Source organism: Lithobates pipiens, unplaced genomic scaffold (genome assembly GCF_037356315.1).
Source record: "Lithobates pipiens isolate NorthernLeopardFrog02 unplaced genomic scaffold, aLitPip1_a1.2 Scaffold_18, whole genome shotgun sequence".
In the NCBI taxonomy this organism is placed as follows: Eukaryota; Metazoa; Chordata; class Amphibia; order Anura; family Ranidae; genus Lithobates; species Lithobates pipiens.
The window spans coordinates 292,191,349-292,214,371 of NW_027507758.1; the positions used below are offsets into that span (position 1 = coordinate 292,191,349).

At 46.7% G+C, this 23,023-nt stretch overlaps 1 protein-coding gene across 1 annotated transcript in view; it reads left to right on the forward strand.

Annotated features, from left to right (window-relative positions):
• Positions 1-539: 539 nt before the first annotated feature.
• Positions 540-23,023, forward strand: part of SLC22A16 (solute carrier family 22 member 16) — a 109,875-nt gene continuing 87,391 nt past the window's right edge. Inside the window, exon 1 of the mRNA XM_077487117.1 lies at positions 540-924. Within this exon, the coding sequence (XP_077343243.1) occupies positions 887-924 (38 nt within the window). The 5' untranslated portion in view covers positions 540-886. The remainder of the gene's footprint in view (positions 925-23,023) is intronic.

The window sequence follows — 23,023 nt, forward strand, 5'->3', positions numbered from 1 at the left end:
CATCTTGGTAATGATTTGTGAATTGAGGGAAAGTAAAGACCGTACACAGGGGCAGAATTTTGGGAGACATTTGTTGGTACAATAAATACTGGCCGACATTCTTCCCATGTGTATGTCGTTCTGTCTGACAGAAGCTGGCCCTTCATCCGGCTTCTGTTAGCTCTGGCTGAGAGATCTTATGTAGTGTTCTGGTGGGCGGGGGGCATCCCCCATCAGAACACAACAACTCAGTGGGGGAGATTGCTATACTAACCTTGCATGGTTAGTACAGTCTCTCTGACTGGAGCTGACAGTTTTTTTTTTCGTGCAACCGTCAGAGTTGCACAAAAAAAAAAAACGAATAGCGTGTACCCGGCTTTAGAATAACATGATGTTCAGCACTACTTCCCTATTCTCTGTACAAAGTATGGGTTTCAAAAGACCTCCCTGTCATCTTATTACATATTTACAGTGACTACAGATTCTTTGCAGTTACATTCATTCCAATGTGTTGATTCAATCCTTTTAGTGTGAGTCTGGAGCACACTCAGTAAACTAATAGGGGGAGGAGGAGCTCCTTACTCCACACGACCCTCTCAAACAAACACACATGTCCAACTGCAAATTCTCATATGGAACACGCTTACAATCACACAGTTAAGGCTACGCTGTCTCACATCACATTTATCTCTGACTTACAACTGTATTAACAAGCCTAGTTATAATTTACTCAAGTGGCACGATTACAAGAAAAGAAGGCATTCAACAACGGAACTATATCCCTAGTGCGAACTGAGATCACCCCCAGTCAACCCAGTTACAAAACTTGGCTCAAGCATCATGCCAACTGAATAAACAGAATTAACTCACAAGCTGTACGCCACATCACTGCTGCTGCAGCCAGGGCATGGAGGGTCTGTTCGATCATGTGGGCCATTTTGGAAGGTAAGCTGATTTTATTCGTAACATTTTTTTTTTTTTTTTGGGGGGGGTTATGCTGGAATTTTAGAAATCGCAAATACTTTGAAAAGGTCTTATTTTAGAACAGGAAAGTTTTATAAGAGTGCTCACTATAAGATAGTATGGTCTGTAAGAGGTGAAGGCAGTGCTATAGCTACATAGTACCGGTTTATATGAGAAGAGAGGGCTATTGTTAGCTCTGGGATTTGGGGCTATTAGCAGAAAGTTAACAGAGAGGCAGTGTAAGAAAATAACCTGAAAGCATACCACTATGACTATGCATAATATTAATCCAGGCTCTGCTATGTAAAGTGCAAACGAATTTGCTTAGAACCTGTATTATGAGTTAACAATACAATACTATTGACTCTAAATTCCTACATATAATGAAGCATTTTCCCTTCAAAACTATTTCATTTTATCTATTACCCTACAGCACACCTTCATTTGTATTTTATTTACCCTGGCATTTCAGAAGGCCATCGATGCACATTAATGTCATTTTCATGAACATTTCACAGATGGCCAGATGCATATTTATTTGATGCAGACTAAGGCAGGCCATACATGATTCAGCAAGTTAAATGAAAAAAAATAAAAATAAAATAATAGTTTTCCCCATCCATGCATTTGATGTGGATGAGGGAATCCCTCCCACTGAGCTATTGTATTCTGCTAGCGGGAAGCTTTTCCCCGGCGGCAGATTACAATGATCAGTGTTGCCGGCTATAGCCGCATACACTGATCTTTTGAGAAAAATCCGACTTGTGTACAACCAGTAGCCCATACTAGTTGGTTTGGTCTCTAGCTCAGGTAACTGTTTCGGTCCCTGCTGAGCTGGCAGAATTTCGATCTATGTATGGCTGGCTTAGGATAGCTCTGCTTACTATAGCTACCAGCATAGCAAAATATTTATAATAGTTTTAAAGGGAACATCTGATCACTATTTCTATTAGTTTATTCAAATTACCATGGCATTAGCAATATATAATTTGCTCTGCCCAGAAACACCTTTAAAGACAGATCAATCTTAACAAAGGAAAAAACTAATAAAATAATACAAAGCATTCTGTGAATAGATGAGGGGAGAATTGGGTAGACAAAATACACAGCGGCTTTCATATATAAAAGTTGCAGCTCTCATAGTCATAGTGCCAGAAGTATAGCGAAAGCTATAATATCCAGTTTCAAAGAAAGTGTGAGAACAACCATGGAATACACCTTTACTGATTTAACTTTTTAAACTGCAGATTTAAGAAAATGATTACTTTCTACCAAAGTGATAAATTCTACATGAGCATAATGTCAGGTTAACTAAGGCAGAAACCAGAACATATCTACAAACACCAGTGCTACAATTCAATGGGACTGCATTTGTATTTTCCATGCAGCTCTTTCTTCCCAAATCAAATTTTTGCTCCCCCCACCTAGAGCTGCACAATTAATTGTTAATAAATCGTGATCTCGATTCAACCCCTTGGTGATCACTATTGTATCTACTCACTCAGCTGTCAAAAGAAAACCTCCTGCGCCGTCTGCCAAATTTTTAACCTGAAACGTTGTAACTAACTCTTCTTTCTTAGGCCCCTTTCACACTGTCGGACCATTCAGGTCCACCTGTCAGTTTTGACAGCAGACCTGAACGGGTGCTCCATGCTGGTCTATGGAGCGACGGATATCAGCAGTGACATGTCCACTGACATTCAACCCGGTCCGATCCGCCAATAGCAGACGGATGGCCCTACGTCCGGATCCCTCACTGGCGGATCGGATCGGGTGAGATCTGATGAAAACAGACATGCTGACATTTTCATCCGATCTCTCTATAGAAACCAGCGGCGCTCGACAAGCCCCTCCCCGCCCAGTGAGCAGAGAGGGACCTGTCATCAGCCGGCTCAGCGAAGATGAACGGAGAGATCTTCCGCTGAGCTGGCAGGCAGAGGCGGACTCCGAGGCAGCGGATCTGCCTCGTGGGAATGAGGCCTTAGATCAAAGGGATAAACTTCTGTGTGTAAAGAAAAAATCCAGGCAGTCTGCCAAGTTTTTAACAACTGCAGGAAGTTTAACCACTTAAAGTCTAAATCTTTTTCTGACACTTGTTTCTGAAGTTAAAATCAATATTTTTTGCTTGAAAATTACTTGGAGCCTGCAAACATTACATACTGTATATTTTAGCAGAGACCCTAGGGAATAAAATGTCAATTGCTGAAATATTTTATGTCACACTGTATTTGCCCAGCGGTCTTTCAAACACAATTTTTTGGTAAAAAATACACTTCAATGAATAAAAAAAAAACAGTAAAGTTAGCCCAATTTGTTTTTGTTTTAATGTGAAAGATGATGTTACGCCGCAAGAATCGTGATCTATCTTCTAAGCAAAAAAATCGTGATTCTCATTTTAGCCGGAATCGTGCAGCTCTACCCCCACCCTGTAATATGCTCTCTCTAACTTTTCTCATCACAAAAATGACCTCTCTCCCTAAATTCTCTATCATTTACCTCTCTTTTCCACCCCACATCTTATATATTGTATATCACTCTCATGCCTGCCAATCCCTTATTATTGCAGTCACCTCATGCTAATTCTGAACCCACAAGCTAACCTCAAAGACACTCTGTTATGTGCATATAAATGTCGCTCCAACCTTACTTCCCTCACCCTCCTGCTTTCCCTAACTCTGGTCCTCAACTAACTTTCAACTAACTTTCATCCTCTTTCCTATAGCACCCCCTTCCTTCTCTTGAGCTCCCTGAAATGCCTGTTCTGTAACAACCTTACACCTGTCCATGATCTTTTTATCTCCTTTAACTTACTTGCCAGTACTGAAACTTGGCTTCAAGAATCTGACTCTGTTTCTCCAGATGACCTCTCCTATGATGGCTTCTACTAGATTAAAGTGATATTAAAGCCTTGCTTTTTTTTCCTTTCTAAATAACAAACCTGTTATACTCACCTGCTTTGTGTAATGGTTTTGCACAGAGCAGCTTGGATTCTCCTCTGCTCTGGGCCCACGCCGGCACTCTTGGTACCTCCCTCATGCTGGGCGCCCCCATAGAAATCAGCTTGTGCCTCTGTGTGTCCATTCACACATGGAGCTGTGGCTCAGCCCAGCCCCCTCGGTTTGCTGGCTGTGATTGCTGCAAAAAGACAATCAGGAATTCGAGTTCCTGGAGCGGCAAGGCTCTTGTGAACATCGCTGGATCGAGATGGGGCTTAGGTAAGTATTAGGGGGTCGAGGGGGGGAGGCTGCTGCTCAAAGAAGATGTTTTGTGCCTTTACAACTACTTTAAAGCTTGACATACAGTAGATAGCTTCCTGATGACGCAATTTACTTGTGAAATGCATAGAGGCTGCTGGGACATACAAACCGTCACGTCCGGGTAATGATAGTGAGGCTTGGGACGCACGCTGGGAGAATAGAGACACAGCAATACCCTAACACATCTAAACCCATTCAAACTGCTGGAAAGGTTTAGTGCCAACCTATAGGCACTTGGGAATGTGAGTGATATGGCTTGTTTTTACTTTTTTCATAAATAAATGTACAGATATACTGCGCATTGATTGCTGTTCATTTTTTATGGGGTGAACCTTGTTTAATACCTGTAAGCTGGGAGCAGTATAGACCCTGAGGGGATTGGTAAATTGGGAGCAGCACAGACCCTGAGTGGATTGGTTATCCCTATCAATGAACCAAAGGCGATTTTCACAATAATATTTGGTGAGTGGCTAATTCTTAAGCCCCATACACACTATCAGATTATCTGCTGAGTTTTTCCTTCAGATTTACCAAAACTATGTAGTAGAAGGGCCTGCCTGATTGCATACACATTGAAACTCCTAAGGTTTGTCCTCATAGTATATGGTTTTGGTAAATCTGAAGGAAAAACTCAGCAGACAATCTGATAGTGTGTATGGGGCTTTATGGTGGTGGTGTTGTCACTGGATTTGTGGATGAAACGCACAGAATCACGGATATAAGAACTTTTTTTCACAGCAGAAAATTTGAAAGAAGGATTTATTTATATGTTGGTTTTCAGATACCAACCTAAACGTTGGACATTTTCTGTATAAATAGCGACAAAAGTTGCACATGAAATATAGACACGGGTGGATTACTTAGATACATGCATGTATAAATACGGTATTATATTTATTTATTTTTCACAGTGGTATATATATATATATATATATATATATATATATATATATATATATATAATTTTTTTTACAGTGGTGATATTTTATATATATATTTATACATATATGGTATATATATATATATATATATATATATATATATATATATATATTCACAGTGTTTTCTAGATATTTTGTTTACAGAGATATTTTACATAGTAATGTATTGTTTGGGTATAGGGTTATAAAGTATAAAAGTTAGCGCAGTCAGCATAAAATCTTTTTTGTTTTATTTAGGCTTTCACTTTAAGTGGAACCATATTTGACTGCAGCAAACTGATTTTTTAGCAGGGGTGTATCACAATATTTTGCACTTTTAGATATCATTTTTTTTTTGTGCCGGTAGACACATATTTGAGTTTGTATTCAGTAGATCTTTTTTTTTTTTTTCAACTAGCCAGCAGGTTGATAAAAAAAAATTAACAGAACTGAGACAGCAGGGACTTTCCACACTCAGAATACACGGATCAGCATCTGCAGCCCTTTGGCTGCTGTCGCTGATCAAGAAAAAAATTCTAAAAGTAGAATGCTAGATCAACTTCTGTCAAGCGTAAGGGGCCACACATGGGCCTTCCTGCTCAGCTGGGCTGCCTATGGCTATCTTTAGTTATGCACATCACGTGGACGAAAGGAAGGTGGAGTTGGAATCCCTCTATCCCCACAAAGTACTTTTCAGCCTTCTGCTTCATTTCCCTCTCTATCCCTTCTCCTCTTTTGAAGTTCATTGTTTACATCATTTTTTCTCCAGTTTCTCTGAGAAATGCTGTAATTTATTGGAATTAGGAATTCTAATTTTTCTGTGCTGATATAAATACGTCCACTTAAATATTGTTTATTGATAATGTTATGGACAAACATATAGACAAATTTAAAGCTGGGACCGGAGGCAACCCCCCACGGGGGGGCCCCACCCCCTTTGCCAGGTTTCTGGTGGAGATTGGTTTGCGGGATGTGTGGAGGGACCTGAACCCTGCAACTCAGTGTTATTCCTGTTACTCGGTGTCCTACAAATGCTTATCTAGAATTGATCTATGTTTGGGTAATGACCTGGCACACTCTCTCACCACCTCGGTGATGTATGCTCCACGCAACATTTCAGACCATTCTCTCCTATGTGCTCGTATCAACGCTGTCCCTAGCCCTAGGTGCAAGTTGTGGAAGGTGAGCCTGTTTTGGCTTTCTCTCTTCCCAGAACCTGATTTGTCTCTTCGGGAGTTCCTGGAGATTAATCGGGGATCGGCAACTTCTATGGTGGTATGGGATGCCTTGAAGGCCCATCTGAGAGGACTGATCATTAGACAAATCACCCTCATTAAAACAAACACCAAAGAATGGGAGAACATAGTGATGCAGGAGGCTGCCAAGGTGGAGGAAATATATATTTCTGATCCCTGTCCTGCCTCAGAGCGTAGATGGCAGGAAGCACAGGTATTTTATAGACAGGTCTCTGTGTTAGCCGCGGAGAATAAACATTTTTTTCTCCAACAAAAATATTTGAATGAAGGGGAGAATACTGGTCATTTGCTTGCAATGATTGCTAGAGCCCAACAGGACAGCACGGAAATACAGTAGGAGACGTGATTACAGATCAAAGTCACATTCCCGACGTATTTTCTGACTTTTTCAGGGATTTATAAGGCCCATCCTTCGAAGGAGGAACTGGACCAATTTTTGGACCAGTTCTCCCTTCCGTACTTGTCGCAACAGGCCCGGGCCGCACTTAACGTCCCCATAACTCTGGAGGAACTTTTCCTGGCTGTGGCGCAGCTGGCGAACAACAAGTCGCCAGGTGCGGATGGCTTACCCACTGAAATATATGGGAAATATGGAGATGTTCTCCTTCCCACTCTGCTGGCCACCCTGAATGATGCCCTTCATGGGGGTGGTTTACCCGCCTCCATGAATGAGGCCATCATTGTGGTCATCCCTAAGCCTGATAAAGACCTTCTACAGCCTGACTCATATCGACCCATATCACTTCTCAACACTGACGTAAAGATTTTGGCTAGAGTACTGGCTACTAGACTGTCGGGGGTGGTGGCAGACCTGGTGCATTCAGACCAATCCGGCTTTATCCCAACTAGATCCACATCACTGAATATCCGACGACTGTTTCTTAATACACAAATCCCAGTTGACAATCCCAACAATAGAGCTGTTTTCTCCCTTGACGCTGCCGAAGCCTTTGACAGCGTGGAATGGAAGTATTTGTGGGAGGTACTGTGGCGTTTTGGGCTGGGTGATACATTCATTTCTTGGGTGCAGCTGCTGTATGGGGCCCCTATGGCCAGAGTGAGGATTAATGACACCCTATCTGAGGCATTTCCACTGTTTAGGGGTACGCGGCAGGGGTGCCCATTTTCCCCCCTGCTGTTTGCCCTAGCCTTGGAACCTCTGGCGGCTAGAGTGAGGGAGTCACCTCACATAGTCGGTTTGCATCGCGGCTGTCAGGAAGAAAAGATTTCACTATACGCGGATGACACACTACTGTACTTAGGTGATACCGCAGGTTTCCTGAGGGCGGTCATGTCACTGATTGACCAATTTGGTCAGTTCTCTGGCTTTGCCATTAACTGGCACAAGTCCGCTCTCTTGCAATTAGATACCCTACCAGGGCCATTGGCCGCGGATCTTTCACATATACCTGTAGTTACCACTTTCAAATATTTGGGCATAGTGGTGACGGGAAACCCGAGCGACTATATCACGCTGAATCTTAAACCACTATTGCGCAAATTTCAACAAAAGCAAGCTAGCTGGTGCAGTCTGTCGCTCTCGGTGACCGGGCGTGTAAACCTCACTAAGATGATTTGGGCCCCACAGCTGCTGTATATCCTGCATAACGCCCCAGTGTGGATACCACAGTATTGGTTCAGGCGCATTGAATCGAATTTTAGAGCCCTTATATGGAAGGGTGGGGTGGCACGCATAAAACTGACTATCTTACAATACCCTAAGGATCGGGGTGGCATGGCTGTTCCGAACCAACAGCTGTATTACCTTGTGGCCCAATTGCAACACTTCATGGGTTGGGACTTGGAGACAAACAGGGACCCCTCAAAGAGACTATTACTGGATCAGACTGAAACCTACACAGCCCTATCCCATATGGAAATGGGATTCCCTAATGTACCACCGGGCGCCCCTACTACTCAACTACTGAGGAACGTATGGAGGGAAGTCAGGAGTATACTATGAGTGACGGGTTACATGAGCTATACCCCCATCTGGCGCAATAGACACTACCCAGCCTTGGCTAGGGTTCCCAAGCATCCAGTATGGAGGAGAGCAGGCATAAGGTTTCTGGGTCAGATCTTACAGGGACCTAGGCTAAAGCCATACCCTCTCCTGTCGGTGGAGTTTCCGCCCCTCGGGGGCCATTATTTCCAATATATTCAACTAAAGCATGCAGTGGAAGCACAGGGCAGGCAGTCTGACCTTTGCTTGAACGACTCTGCATTTTTGAATTCTATCTTTGTCGAATCAGAGAAAAAAGGGGCTATATCCAGATTTTATACCCAGCTACTTTCACACATACAAGCTCCTGACCTTCTGCCATGTAAAGAAAAGTGGGAGAGAGATATTGGCCCTATTGACGGCGAACAGTGGGAACAGATCCTGGAGGTGGGACCGGTGATGTCTGTATCTGCAGCTCAAAGGCTGTCTCATTTGTTTATATTACACTGTGCGTACCGCACACCTGAGCAGCTACATAAGTGGGGAAGAAGAGACACTCCTATTTGCCCAAAATGTCAGGCCCATATGGGGGACCTGCTCCACATGCTATGGAGATGCCCTAAATTAGTAAGGTACTGGAATGCTGTTGTGGCCAAAATTAATAATGTTTTCCGGGTGCAATTGGCAGTAGACTCATTGACATGCCTCTTGGGTAGTCTCGATGAGGGCCTGTATACCCCCTTGGTGTACACTGCGCTCACGAGGCTCCTTTACTTGGCTAGAAAATTGATTGGCCGTCTCTGGCTCTCGGCCAATGTACCTGGGGTTATACAATGGATCCAGCAGGTTAACAACAACCTTGTGAGAGAAAAAAATGCTTATCAGCACAGGAAATCGGCCAATAAATTCTACAGTATATGGCAGTGTTGGTTGGGATCGCCGGATGTGGCCCCCCACAACTGGCACTTGATAGATTGCTAATGGGATGATTGGCTTTGGGCGTGGTGCAGTAGAAAGATGATGGAGCACTGAGCGGGATACACCTAATGGTACACACTATGATATGAACACCTTTCTCAATGATGGGAGTGGCTATATGACTAGAGAGAGCTTTTTTTTTCTCTTTCTTTTTTTTGTATAAGTTTACTTCATGTTCTATGTTTGGGGTTTGTCTACTCTTTCCACTCCATTTATGGTACCTTTCTCCCTGTTTTTTTTTGTACTCTCCATCTATTTTGTGACAGGTTCGAGTTTCCTTATGAACTGGATATGTGTAGTGTCATACTCGCTCTCCCCCTGGATAAGGGAACGGCAAAGCTGACGGGTCCCTTGCAGGGATTCACAATATATGGGGTGGAGGTCAATGGTCACACACTGTCAAAATCTCTGTAAACTACTAGAAATGTAACGAATATTACTGGTCATTGACTGTTTATTAGTGATGGACGAACTTCCGACGGGACGTTTCGCGAACGCGAAACGCGAACGGACACAAACGTTCGCGAAAACGACCGTTCGCCGCGGGCTCCATTGACTTCAATGGGAGGCGAATTTCGCAAACCTTTAGGTCGAATTTGCGGCCACGGGGTAATTATTAGGGGGTAGCACGTAGTCCCACCACCTGGACAATAGCATAATACATGTATGAGGTGAATTTGGGATCGATAACTACAAGCATTTTTTTTTTATTTGGGAAATTGTTCTGACAATTCAGGACTATGGAGCTAATGAAGGCAATGGAGGAGAGGGAAGGTCAGGGACCAGGGTAGGCAAACAAGAGGGTGCAGGAGATACAGAGCACTGACAGCAGCACCGTAATACAGAGCACTGACATCAGCACCGTGACATACAGCGCTGACAGCAGCTCCGTGACATACAGCGCTGACAGCAGCTCCGTGACATACAGCGCTGACAGCAGCTCCGTGACATACAGCGCTGACAGCAGCTCCGTGACATACAGCGCTGACAGCAGCTCCGTGACATACAGCGCTGACAGCAGCACCGTGACATACAGCGCTGACAGCAGCTCCGTGACATACAGCGCTGACAGCAGCTCCGTGACATACAGCGCTGACAGCAGCTCCGTGACATACAGCACTGACAGCAGCTCCGTGACATACAGCGCTGACAGCAGCTCCGTGACATACAGCGCTGACAGCAGCACCGTGACATACAGCGCTGACAGCAGCTCCGTGACATACAGCGCTGACAGCAGCTCCGTGACATACAGCGCTGACAGCAGCTCCGTGACATACAGCGCTGACAGCAGCTCCGTGACATACAGCGCTGACAGCAGCTCCGTGACATACAGCGCTGACAGCAGCTCCGTGACATACAGCGCTGACAGCAGCTCCGTGACATACAGCGCTGACAGCAGCTCCGTGACATACAGCGCTGACAGCAGCTCCGTGACATACAGCGCTGACAGCAGCTCCGTGACATACAGCGCTGACAGCAGCACCGTAAGCAGCCCCAGGAGGAAGTCAGCACAGCACAGGGATGGTGTGATCCCCTCATAATAAGAACCCCCAGGAGGAAGTCAGCACAGCACAGGGATGGTGGGAGCCCCTCATAATAAGAACACCCAGGAGGAAGTCAGCACAGCACAGGGATGGTGGGAACCCCTCATAATAAGCAGCCCCAGTAGAAATATGACACCGCTCAACCTCTTCAAAGAGGAGGGTAGGGGCATATAGTACGGTGTGCTTTTTTGGGTCAGGGAAGTGAGCCAAATGAATTAAGAAGGTCTGTGTGCTTGATTCCAAAAATTGTTTATAGACATATACATGGTCTACTGATCACATGTGTTGAATTCCTCCGAGATCCATGCCTCATTCATTTTTAGAAATGTGAGGTAGTTAACACTGTGGTGAGCTAGGCGAGTACGCTTATCGGTCACAATCCCCCCTGCTGCGCTGAACGTCCTTTCGGACAGGACACTGGATGAGGGGCAAGCCAACAGTTCGATTGCAAATTGGGCAAGCTCTGGCCAGAGGTCAAGCCTGCCCACCCAGTAGTCTAGGGGTTCATCACTCCTCAGAGCGTCCACATCGGCCGTTAACCCAATGTAGTCGGACACCTGACGGTCTAGGCGTTCCCTGATGCTGGATCCGGATGACACCTGTCGATGGGTCGGCTGAAAGAATGACCTCATATCCGAAGTCACCAACACATCTTCAAACCGGCCTCTTCTTGCAGGCGCTGTTGGATTGGTACCCGCAAATCCTTCTCTGGGAGTGGGAATTGCTCCTCTGCCAGCGCACGCAAAAGCAGAATGCAGCATTTCTCGAAGCAAGGCCTGGAAGTGCTGCATTCTGACAGCCCTCTGCGACGGCGGTAACATTTCCGCCATTTTGTGTTTGTACCGGGGGTCTAAGTACGTTGCCACCCAGTACTGGTCCTTGACCCTCATGCTTTTTATACGGGGGTCCCTATTAAAACACTGGAGCATGAAGGCCCCCATTTGCACTAAAGTGGAAGCGGTGTGGTGGCCTGGCTCCTGCTCATCATCCAGGATAATGTCGTCCTCTTCATTCTCCTCTCCCCATCCTCGCACAACAGGGATCCCAGAAAGGTTTAAAGCATGCTCTTCTTGCTCCTGCTCATCCGCCCCGGCACCATCCTCCTCTGACTCCTCATCAGACTCCTGTTGTTGACTTGTCTCAGATAGAGTAGCCCCCCCTGGGAATTCATCCAGCATTGCGACTTCCTCATCTTCCCGCTCCTGCTCCTCCACAGCCTGATCAATGACACGACGCAATGCACGCTCCAGAAAGAAGGCATAAGGTACCATGTCACTGATGGCGCCATGGCTGCGACTGACCAGTTTGGTGATCTCCTCAAATGGCCGCAGAAGTCTGCATGTGTCGCGCATGAGCAGCCACTGGCGCGGTGAAAAAAAACCCAGCTCCCCAGAACCGTTTCTTTCGCAGAGTTCATACAGGTAGACGTTAACTGCACGTTTCTGCTGGAGCAGCCTATCAAGCATATAGAAGGTTGAGTTCCATCGCGTCGGGCAATCGCAAATAAGACGTCTGACCGGCAGATGGTGTCGCCGCTGAATGTCAGCAAGGCGAGCCATGGCCGTGTAAGATCTTCTGAAATGGGCCGAGATTTTCCTTGCCTGCCGCAAGATGTCCTGGACCCCAGGGTATTTGACAAGGAATCGCTGCACGACCAAGTTTAAGACGTGTGCCATGCACGGCACGTGCGTGATTTTGCCCTGTTTCAATGCGCTAAGCAGATTGGCACCGTTGTCACACACCACTTTACCAACTGTCAAATTGAGCGGTGTTAGCCACTCATCTGCCTGTGAACGCAAAGCTGAAAGGAGTGCCGGGCCAGTGTGGCTCTTTGCTTCCAGGCACAACAGACGCAGCACGGCATGGCAACGTCTCACCTGGCATGTGGAATAGGTTCTGGGGAGCTTGGGCGGTGCAGTGGAAGAGACGCTAGCAGCGGAAAAGGAGGAGGCAGCTGAGGAGGAGAGGGAGGAGGATGGAGTAGGAGGAGGAGAAGAAGAGTCAGGCCTGCATGCAATCCGTGGCGGTAAAACCAAATCTACACGGGTGCCACGGGTTACATGCTTGACGGCCGTCAGAAGGTTCACCCAGTGGGCAGTAAAACTGATATACCTTCCCTGCCCGTGTTTGCTAGACCACGTGTCTGTGGTCAGATGTATCTTGGCACCGACACTGTGTGCCAGAGATACATTCACTTGCCGCTGAACATGGCCATATAGCTCTGGGATGCCCTTCTCTGAGAAATACTTCCTTCCTGGGACCTTCCATTGTGGTGTTCCAATGGCCACAAATTTGCGAAAGGCCTCCGAGTCCACCAGTTTATATGGCAGTAGTTGGCGGGCTATGAGTTCTGACAAGCCAGCCGCCAACCGTTGGGCAAGAGGGTTATCCGGCGTCATCATTTTTTTACGCTCAAACATTAGGCCCACGGAAGCCTGCCTTTTTGCAGAAAAATGTGAGCTTGGCGTGATGGAAGGTGGAGTGGAGGACAATTGTGAGGAGAGAGGAGAAGGAGAAGTAGAAGACGAGGCTGGACGGTGAGAGCCTGCAGTGTGGCTTTGTGTGTTCCGTTGCTCCCACTGGGCTCGGTGATGGCTGCTCATGTGCCTTCTTAAGGCGGTCGTCCCTAGGTGAGTATTGGGCTTACCGCGACTAACGCGTTGACTGCAAAGATTGCAGATGGCAACGCTATTGTCAGCAGCGGACACGTTAAAAAAAGCCCACACTGCGGAGCCATGTGCCGGTGTCCTGGGAGCGCCAGATGTGACCGTACATGGTCGATGACTCGCTCCTGATACATTTGCAGTCTGCTTTGTCCCTGCTGTGCAATGTAAGTCATTGCTGCTTCTCCTCCCTATCTGCTGGTCCATATCTCCCTCTGAACTCCCCTCCTCTTCCTCTCTTGTGGGCACCCACGTGACATCACTAGACACGTCATCATCAACGTCACCTTCCCCACCGCTATAAGTAGAGTAGGCAGCAACACCGGGGACCAACCTCCTCCTTGGGCTGATCTGGGTACTGGCGTCAGACTGCTGAGTAGCGCTTGTTGCTACCTCCTCTTCCTGATCCAATACCAAGAGTGGCTGCGCATCAGAAATGTCCTCTTGATATGGATCGGAAAATAATTCCAGTGACTCAAGCGGAAGGTATGTGGTGGTGGTGGTGGTGGTCGTGTTGTTGGTGGTAGTGTCTTTGGGGGTGCACATAGCAGAGAGTGAAGAAGAGGGTGCAGATCGAGAGGATGAGGAGGGTGCAGAAGAGTAAGGCTGAGCGAGCCACTCAACCAAGTCTGGTGCATCCTTTAAAGTAATTGAACGCACCTTCTGCAACTTCCCACTTTGGCTCAAGCCTGTTGCTCCTGCCCTACCCCTACCACCCCTGCGGAAGGGCCTGCCTCTTCCTCTGCATGTCATTTTTTAAATGACCCTGTGACAAAACTCTTAGTCCCTATACCGCTGAAGGACTGCTGCAGTATAGGTGAGCGGTCAGCAGTGGTGCACGTCAACCCTATCTATTGTGGACCTATAGCGGTCCTTACAGAACAGCAGACTGTACCGCACTCAAGCCTATGTACCGTAGCACCCTATACCAAGTTACCAGTCCTTATAAGAACTTTTGTGGACCAAGCAGGTTGTGTATTAGTGTTTAGCAGACTGTACGTCAGTCCCTATACCGCTGAAGGACTGCTGCAGTATAGGGCAGCGGTCAGCAGTGGTGCACGTCAACCCTATCTATTGTGGACCGATAGCGGTCCTTACAGAACAGCAGACTGTACCGCACTCAAGCCTATGTACCGTAGCACCCTATACCAAGTTACCAGTCCTTATAAGAACTTTTGTGGACCAAGCAGGTTGTGTGTTAGTGTTTAGCAGACTGTGCGTCAGTCCCTATACCGCTGAAGGACTGCTGCAGTATAGGGCAGCGGTCAGCAGTAGTGCACGGCAACCCTATGTATTGTGGACCGATAGCGGTCCTTACAGAACAGCAGACTGTAACGCACTCAGGCCTATGTACCGTAGCACCCTATACCAAGTTACCAGTCCTTATAAGAACTTTTGTGGACCAAGCAGGTTGTGTGTTAGTGATTAGCAGACTGTACGTCAGTCCCTATACCAATGAAGGACTGCTGCAGTATAGGGCAGCGGTCAGCAGTAGTGCACGGCAACCCTATGTATTGTGGACCGATAGCGGTCCTTACAGAACAGCAGACTGTAACGCACTCAGGCCTATGTACCGTAGCACCCTATACCAAGTTACCAGTCCTTATAAAAACTTTTGTGGACCAAGCAGGTTGTGTGTTAGTGTTTAGCAGACTGTGCGTCAGTCCCTATACCGCTGAAGGACTGCTGCAGTATAGGGCAGCGGTCAGCAGTGGTGCACGTCAACCCTATCTATTGTGGACCGATAGCGGTCCTTACAGAACAGCAGACTGTACCGCACTCAAGCCTATGTACCGTAGCACCCTATACCAAGTTACCAGTCCTTATAAGAACTTTTGTGGAACAAGCAGGTTGTGTGTTAGTGATTAGCAGACTGTACGTCAGTCCCTATACCAATGAAGGACTGCTGCAGTATAGGGCAGCGGTCAGCAGTAGTGCACGGCAACCCTATGTATTGTGGACCGATAGCGGTCCTTACAGAACAGCAGACTGTACTGCACTCAGGCCTATGTACCGTAGCACCCTATACCAAGTTACCAGTCCTTATAAAAACTTTTGTGGACCAAGCAGGTTGTGTGTTAGTGTTTAGCAGACTGTGCGTCAGTCCCTATACCGCTGAAGGACTGCTGCAGTATAGGGCAGCGGTCAGCAGTAGTGCACGGCAACCCTATGTATTGTGGACCGATAGCGGTCCTTACAGAACAGCAGACTGTAACGCACTCAGGCCTATGTACCGTAGCACCCTATACCAAGTTACCAGTCCTTATAAGAACTTTTGTGGACCAAGCAGGTTGTGTGTTAGTGATTAGCAGACTGTACGTCAGTCCCTATACCAATGAAGGACTGCTGCAGTATAGGGCAGCGGTCAGCAGTAGTGCACGGCAACCCTATGTATTGTGGACCGATAGCGGTCCTTACAGAACAGCAGACTGTAACGCACTCAGGCCTATGTACCGTAGCACCCTATACCAAGTTACCAGTCCTTATAAAAACTTTTGTGGACCAAGCAGGTTGTGTGTTAGTGTTTAGCAGACTGTGCGTCAGTCCCTATACCGCTGAAGGACTGCTGCAGTATAGGGCAGCGGTCAGCAGTAGTGCACGGCAACCCTATGTATTGTGGACCGATAGCGGTCCTTACAGAACAGCAGACTGTAACGCACTCAGGCCTATGTACCGTAGCACCCTATACCAAGTTACCAGTCCTTATAAGAACTTTTGTGGACCAAGCAGGTTGTGTGTTAGTGATTAGCAGACTGTACGTCAGTCCCTATACCAATGAAGGACTGCTGCAGTATAGGGCAGCGGTCAGCAGTAGTGCACGGCAACCCTATGTATTGTGGACCGATAGCGGTCCTTACAGAACAGCAGACTGTAACGCACTCAGGCCTATGTACCGTAGCACCCTATACCAAGTTACCAGTCCTTATAAGAACTTTTGTGGAACAAGCAGGTTGTGTGTTAGTGATTAGCAGACTGTACGTCAGTCCCTATACCAATGAAGGACTGCTGCAGTATAGGGCAGCGGTCAGCAGTAGTGCACGGCAACCCTATGTATTGTGGACCGATAGCGGTCCTTACAGAACAGCAGACTGTAACGCACTCAGGCCTATGTACCGTAGCACCCTATACCAAGTTACCAGTCCTTATAAAAACTTTTGTGGACCAAGCAGGTTGTGTGTTAGTGTTTAGCAGACTGTGCGTCAGTCCCTATACCGCTGAAGGACTGCTGCAGTATAGGGCAGCGGTCAGCAGTGGTGCACGTCAACCCTATCTATTGTGGACCGATAGCGGTCCTTACAGAACAGCAGACTGTACCGCACTCAAGCCTATGTACCGTAGCACCCTATACCAAGTTACCAGTCCTTATAAGAACTTTTGTGGAACAAGCAGGTTGTGTGTTAGTGATTAGCAGACTGTACGTCAGTCCCTATACCAATGAAGGACTGCTGCAGTATAGGGCAGCGGTCAGCAGTAGTGCACGGCAACCCTATGTATTGTGGACCGATAGCGGTCCTTACAGAACAGCAGACTGTACTGCACTCAGGCCTATGTACCGTAGCACCCTATACCAAGTTACCAGTCCTTATAAAAACTTTTGTGGACCAAGCAGGTTGTGTGTTAGTGTTTAGCAGACTGTGCGTCAGTCCCTATACCGCTGAAGGACTGCTGCAGTATAGGGCAGCGGTCAGCAGTAGTGCACGGCAACCCTATGTATTGTGGACCGATAGCGGTCCTTACAGAACAGCAGACTGTAACGCACTCAGGCCTATGTACCGTAGCACCCTATACCAAGTTACCAGTCCTTATAAGAACTTTTGTGGACCAAGCAGGTTGTGTGTTAGTGATTAGCAGACTGTACGTCAGTCCCTATACCAATGAAGGACTGCTGCAGTATAGGGCAGCGGTCAGCAGTAGTGCACGGCAACCCTATGTATTGTGGACCGATAGCGGTCCTTACAGAACAGCAGACTGTAACGCACTCAGGCCTATGTACCGTAGCACCCTATACCAAGTTACCAGTCCTTATAAAAACTTTTGTGGACCAAGCAGGTTGTGTGTTAGTGTTTAGCAGACTGTGCGTCAGTCCCTATACCGCTGAAGGACTGCTGCAGTATAGGGCAGCGGTCAGCAGTAGTGCACGGCAACCCTATGTATTGTGGACCGATAGCGGTCCTTACAGAACAGCAGACTGTAACGCACTCAGGCCTATGTACCGTAGCACCCTATACCAAGTTACCAGTCCTTATAAGAACTTTTGTGGACCAAGCAGGTTGTGTGTTAGTGATTAGCAGACTGTACGTCAGTCCCTATACCAATGAAGGACTGCTGCAGTATAGGGCAGCGGTCAGCAGTAGTGCACGGCAACCCTATGTATTGTGGACCGATAGCGGTCCTTACAGAACAGCAGACTGTAACGCACTCAGGCCTATGTACCGTAGCACCCTATACCAAGTTACCAGTCCTTATAAGAACTTTTGTGGAACAAGCAGGTTGTGTGTTAGTGATTAGCAGACTGTACGTCAGTCCCTATACCAATGAAGGACTGCTGCAGTATAGGGCAGCGGTCAGCAGTAGTGCACGGCAACCCTATGTATTGTGGACCGATAGCGGTCCTTACAGAACAGCAGACTGTAACGCACTCAGGCCTATGTACCGTAGCACCCTATACCAAGTTACCAGTCCTTATAAGAACTTTTGTGGACCAAGCAGGTTGTGTGTTAGTGATTAGCAGACTGTACGTCAGTCCCTATACCAATGAAGGACTGCTGCAGTATAGGGCAGCGGTCAGCAGTAGTGCACGGCAACCCTATGTATTGTGGACCGATAGCGGTCCTTACAGAACAGCAGACTGTACTGCACTCAGGCCTATGTACCGTAGCACCCTATACCAAGTTACCAGTCCTTATAAAAACTTTTGTGGACCAAGCAGGTTGTGTGTTAGTGTTTAGCAGACTGTGCGTCAGTCCCTATACCGCTGAAGGACTGCTGCAGTATAGGGCAGCGGTCAGCAGTAGTGCACGGCAACCCTATGTATTGTGGACCGATAGCGGTCCTTACAGAACAGCAGACTGTAACGCACTCAGGCCTATGTACCGTAGCACCCTATACCAAGTTACCAGTCCTTATAAGAACTTTTGTGGACCAAGCAGGTTGTGTGTTAGTGATTAGCAGACTGTACGTCAGTCCCTATACCAATGAAGGACTGCTGCAGTATAGGGCAGCGGTCAGCAGTAGTGCACGGCAACCCTATGTATTGTGGACCGATAGCGGTCCTTACAGAACAGCAGACTGTACCGCACCCAAGCCTATGTACCGTAGCACCCTAGACAGACCAAGTTACCAGTCCTGATAAAGAGCTTTGTGGAACAAGTGAGTTGTGAATGATTAGCAGACTGCAGCAGAAGGGCAGCAGTCAAGTATAATATTCTTTCTATATTTGGAAGAAAGAATATTATACGTGTACAAGCCTATTACCGTACCACTGATACCAGTCCTGAAAAGAACCTTTGTGGAACTAATAGTAACAGCAAGTCTTTAAAATTATCCTCACTGCCTGACACACTGCTTCCTGCCTGTCCCTATACAAATTGGCAAAAAAGAGTAGGCTGGAACGATTAGCTGGAACAGCTCTTTTGTGGACCTGATAGTAACAGCTAATGATGATGATGATGATGATGATGAAGAAAGACTAATCTGGCTGAGCTGTCCCTAAAATAGCAGCATACAGCGCTCTGTCCCTTTATCTAAACTGACAAAAGAAACTCAGGCTGCTGACCTAACACCTATACCAGTCCTGAAAAGAACTTTTGTGTACCAAATAGCTAGCGTTTTCTCTGTCCCTACTCCACACAGGATCCTTTCCCTACAGTGACAGAAGAAAGAATGTAAAATGGCCACCGGATCGGGTGTATTTATAGGTTAGGGGGAATGTCCAAGTGTCCATGAGCTGTCATGTCTCAATTGGTTGTCCTGTAACACATGATAAACGTGTCACGAAAGGTTAAAGTTCTTGTATACATTAAACACGTAAGTCCGCCGGGGCGAACGACGGAAAAAGGCGTTCGAACCCGCGGACGGCGAAAGTCGGAAATTCGCCGCGAAACGACCGCCGGGCGAACCGTTCGGCCATCACTACTGTTTATCTCTGTAATTACTTTATGTGGTACCTAAAGTTAACATCAATAAAACTTTTGTTGATTAAAATATTGTTTATTGAGTGTTAGGTCCAACCAGTCTACCAGTCTAACAGCTGTGACATTATTTAGAGGACTGGTGTGTCTAAGAACATATGGGGGCTGCTGTGAGTTCCAGTGCAATCAACTCTGAATCAATGCAGCAGTATAAAACAGAAAAGCTTATATATACTCTGCATGAAGGCCCTGTTAGTAAACTAGAGTTGAAGCAATACCAGCACAGAAAAACAATTGCTTCACTGGATTTATGAACCCTGGTGATTTACACAGATGTGGGTGGTTGCTTATCACATAACAGGGCTGTTCCTACCATGCACTGCAATCACATTCAGTCCTGCGAGTGTAGAGAACATCATTGGTAGTCATTGCAGCTGAATTACAAAGCTAAAAGACAGATGGGTTTTAAGAACAGGACAGCTGTTTCTCTCCTATCAAGTATTTCCCCTGGTGTATTTCTGACTCTCACCAATAAATAATATCTAAGTAATCATTGCGGGAACGACAACTGACTATTAATATGTAATAATGTATCGGGTCTCACTGTATGAAGAACCAACAATGTAAACAGCAATACAAGTATCCAGCTTGTACACAACTTGAATTACTTATCAGTCTTTTCAGGGCAGATAGGGTTTAAGCAGAACTACATTACATCTGAGGCGCACCACAAACCAAAAACACAATTTGAATAATTTTTAATATTCAAAGCAACCATGTTTCCATGCTTTATTTTGACAATCAATCACATAGAAAAACATCCACTAGCATTTCTGGTTGTGGCCATCTTGAGTAAGGGCAGATGATTCATGTATCATTTACATCCTGGAATCTATCTGCCATGAACTCAGGCATGCAGGCAGGAGGGTGTGTTTAGCTGAGAAAACCCCTCCTTCCCTCCTGAAGACTCCTGGGATGTATGACATAATTTGCTTATGCCTGGAAACCAGGACGTAACTGAAGAAATATATATAGAAAAAAAAGGTTTAAATAAGTAAATATGATATACATTGCTATCTATTTACAAATGCTAATGGCATAAGGATTAAAAATAGTCAATGTTGATTAAGAAAGTGAAGTTCCGCTTTAAATTTGGGGTGACTTGCAAATGGGAGTAAAATAAAAACAAAAAAAAAACACCAATTTTTTTACTGATCTGAACACAGGTACATTGATGTCTATATTTGTATATTTGTATATGTGCCTATATTGCAACATTGGCAATTAGAAGAGAAGGAAGAAAATTGTATGTATGTATACACATCAACATTTAAGCAAGGTCTTTACAGGACATTTTACTCAGTGTCTTTCTGTCAACAAGATTTTCAATATAAACATCAGTAAATTATTATGCCCATGTACAATTGGCCTAGTATATGCTTTTATTTATATGTTATAGTTAGGAAACAGGACGAAAAATATACAAATTCCTGTCATTTTTCCTACCGCAATACTTACATAATAAAATAATCTCAGAACTTTAGCCTGTAATGTACTCATTCAGCTCTCCTGAGGGTAAGGTTGCATCACAAGTGTGCATTTTATGTAAGATTCAATAACTTAGTCATACAGTGAACAAGAAGAGACCTCTCCCACGATGCAGATGTTTTTTGCACAAAAAGGCATTTTCTATTAATTTCAACGGGCCTACTGAAAGCCCAGTTCCAGCCATAACTTTTTTAACCCAAAAGTGGAATGTCCACTTTAACCACTTGCCGACCGCCTCACGCCGATGTACGTCGGCAGAATGGCACGGGCAGGCATAAGCACGTACATGTACGTGCTTTGCCTCCCGCGGGTCGGGGGCCCGATCGGGCCCCCGCCCGGTGCCTGCGGCGGTCGGTTTTCGTTCGGGAGCGATCCCGGACGAGGGGACGGCCATTCATTCATGGCCACCCCCTCGCGATCGCTCCCGACGAATGGAAATCCCCGGTGACATCACTTCCTCTCCTGTAATGTAAACACAGGAGAGGAAGTGATGTATTCTCTCCTCCGTGTCGGTATTTTTCGTTCCGACACGGAGGAGAGCGGATCAGTGAGTTGCACCAACACATCCCACACACAGTAGAACATGCCAGGCACACTCACACCCCCCCTTTACCCCCCGATCACCCCCCCAATTACCCCTGCCCCCCAGTCACAGTGACACCAATGTCATTTATTTTTTTTTTTTTTTGCATTGGTGTCATTTGTGACTGTAATAACTGTTAGGGCAGTTAGGGTTAGCCCCCTTTAGTTCTAATGTACCCCCCTAACCCCCCCAATAAAGGTTTAACCCCGTGATCACCCCCCGTCGCCAGTGTCACTAAGGCTGGGTTCACATTGCAGCGGTTTATGAGAACGAATGTGATTCGCACCGCACTGCAGTGCAAATCACATCCGATCTCTGTGCGATTCGAGTTCAGCCATTCGCCGCACCCGCCGCACCCGCCACACCCGCCGCACCCGCCGCAAATTCGCACGGGACCCTTTTTTTGGCCCGCAGCAGAATCGGATCGCATGGGTGTTCACACCATGCGATCCGAGTTTGCAGATCGCACTGCGATATGCGAACTGATCTGGGGGTGTCAGTAACATTTCACTGACACTCCCAGCAGTTCGCATAGGGCAGTGTGAACTGCCGCCGGGAGGCATGCGATGCGGGAACCCGCCGCGGATTCGCGGCGTTTCCGCATCGCTCCAGTGTGAACCCAGCCTAATAAGCGATCATTTTTCTGATCGCCGTATTAGTGTCACAGGTGACGCTAGTTAGGCAGGTAGGTATTTAGGTTCGCCGCAGCTTTTTATAGCGCTAGGGACCCCCATATACTACCGCATAAAGCCCCCTGATTGCCCCCTAGTTAACCCTTTCACCAGTGATCACCATATAACTGTTACAGGTGACGCTGGTTGGTTAGTTATTTTTTTATAGTTTCAGGGCACCCGCCATTTATTACCTAATAAAGGTTTAACCCCCTGATCACCCGGCAGGTGTCATTTGTGACTAATAACTGTTAGGGCAGTTAGGGTTAGCCCCCTTTAGTTCTAAGGTACCCCCCTAACCCCCCCAATAAAGGTTTAACCCCGTGATCACCCCCCGTCGCCAGTGTCACTAAGGCTGGGTTCACATTGCAGCGGTTTATGAGAACGGATGTGATTCGCACCGCACTGCAGTGCAAATCACATCCGATCTCTGTGCGATTCGAGTTCAGCTATACAGATAGTATGGCTGAATTCGTGTCGCACCCGCCGCACCCGCCGCAAACTCGCACGGGACCCTTTTTTTGGTCCGCAGCAGAATCGGATCGCATGGGTGTTCACACCATGCGATCCAAGTTTGCAGATCGCACT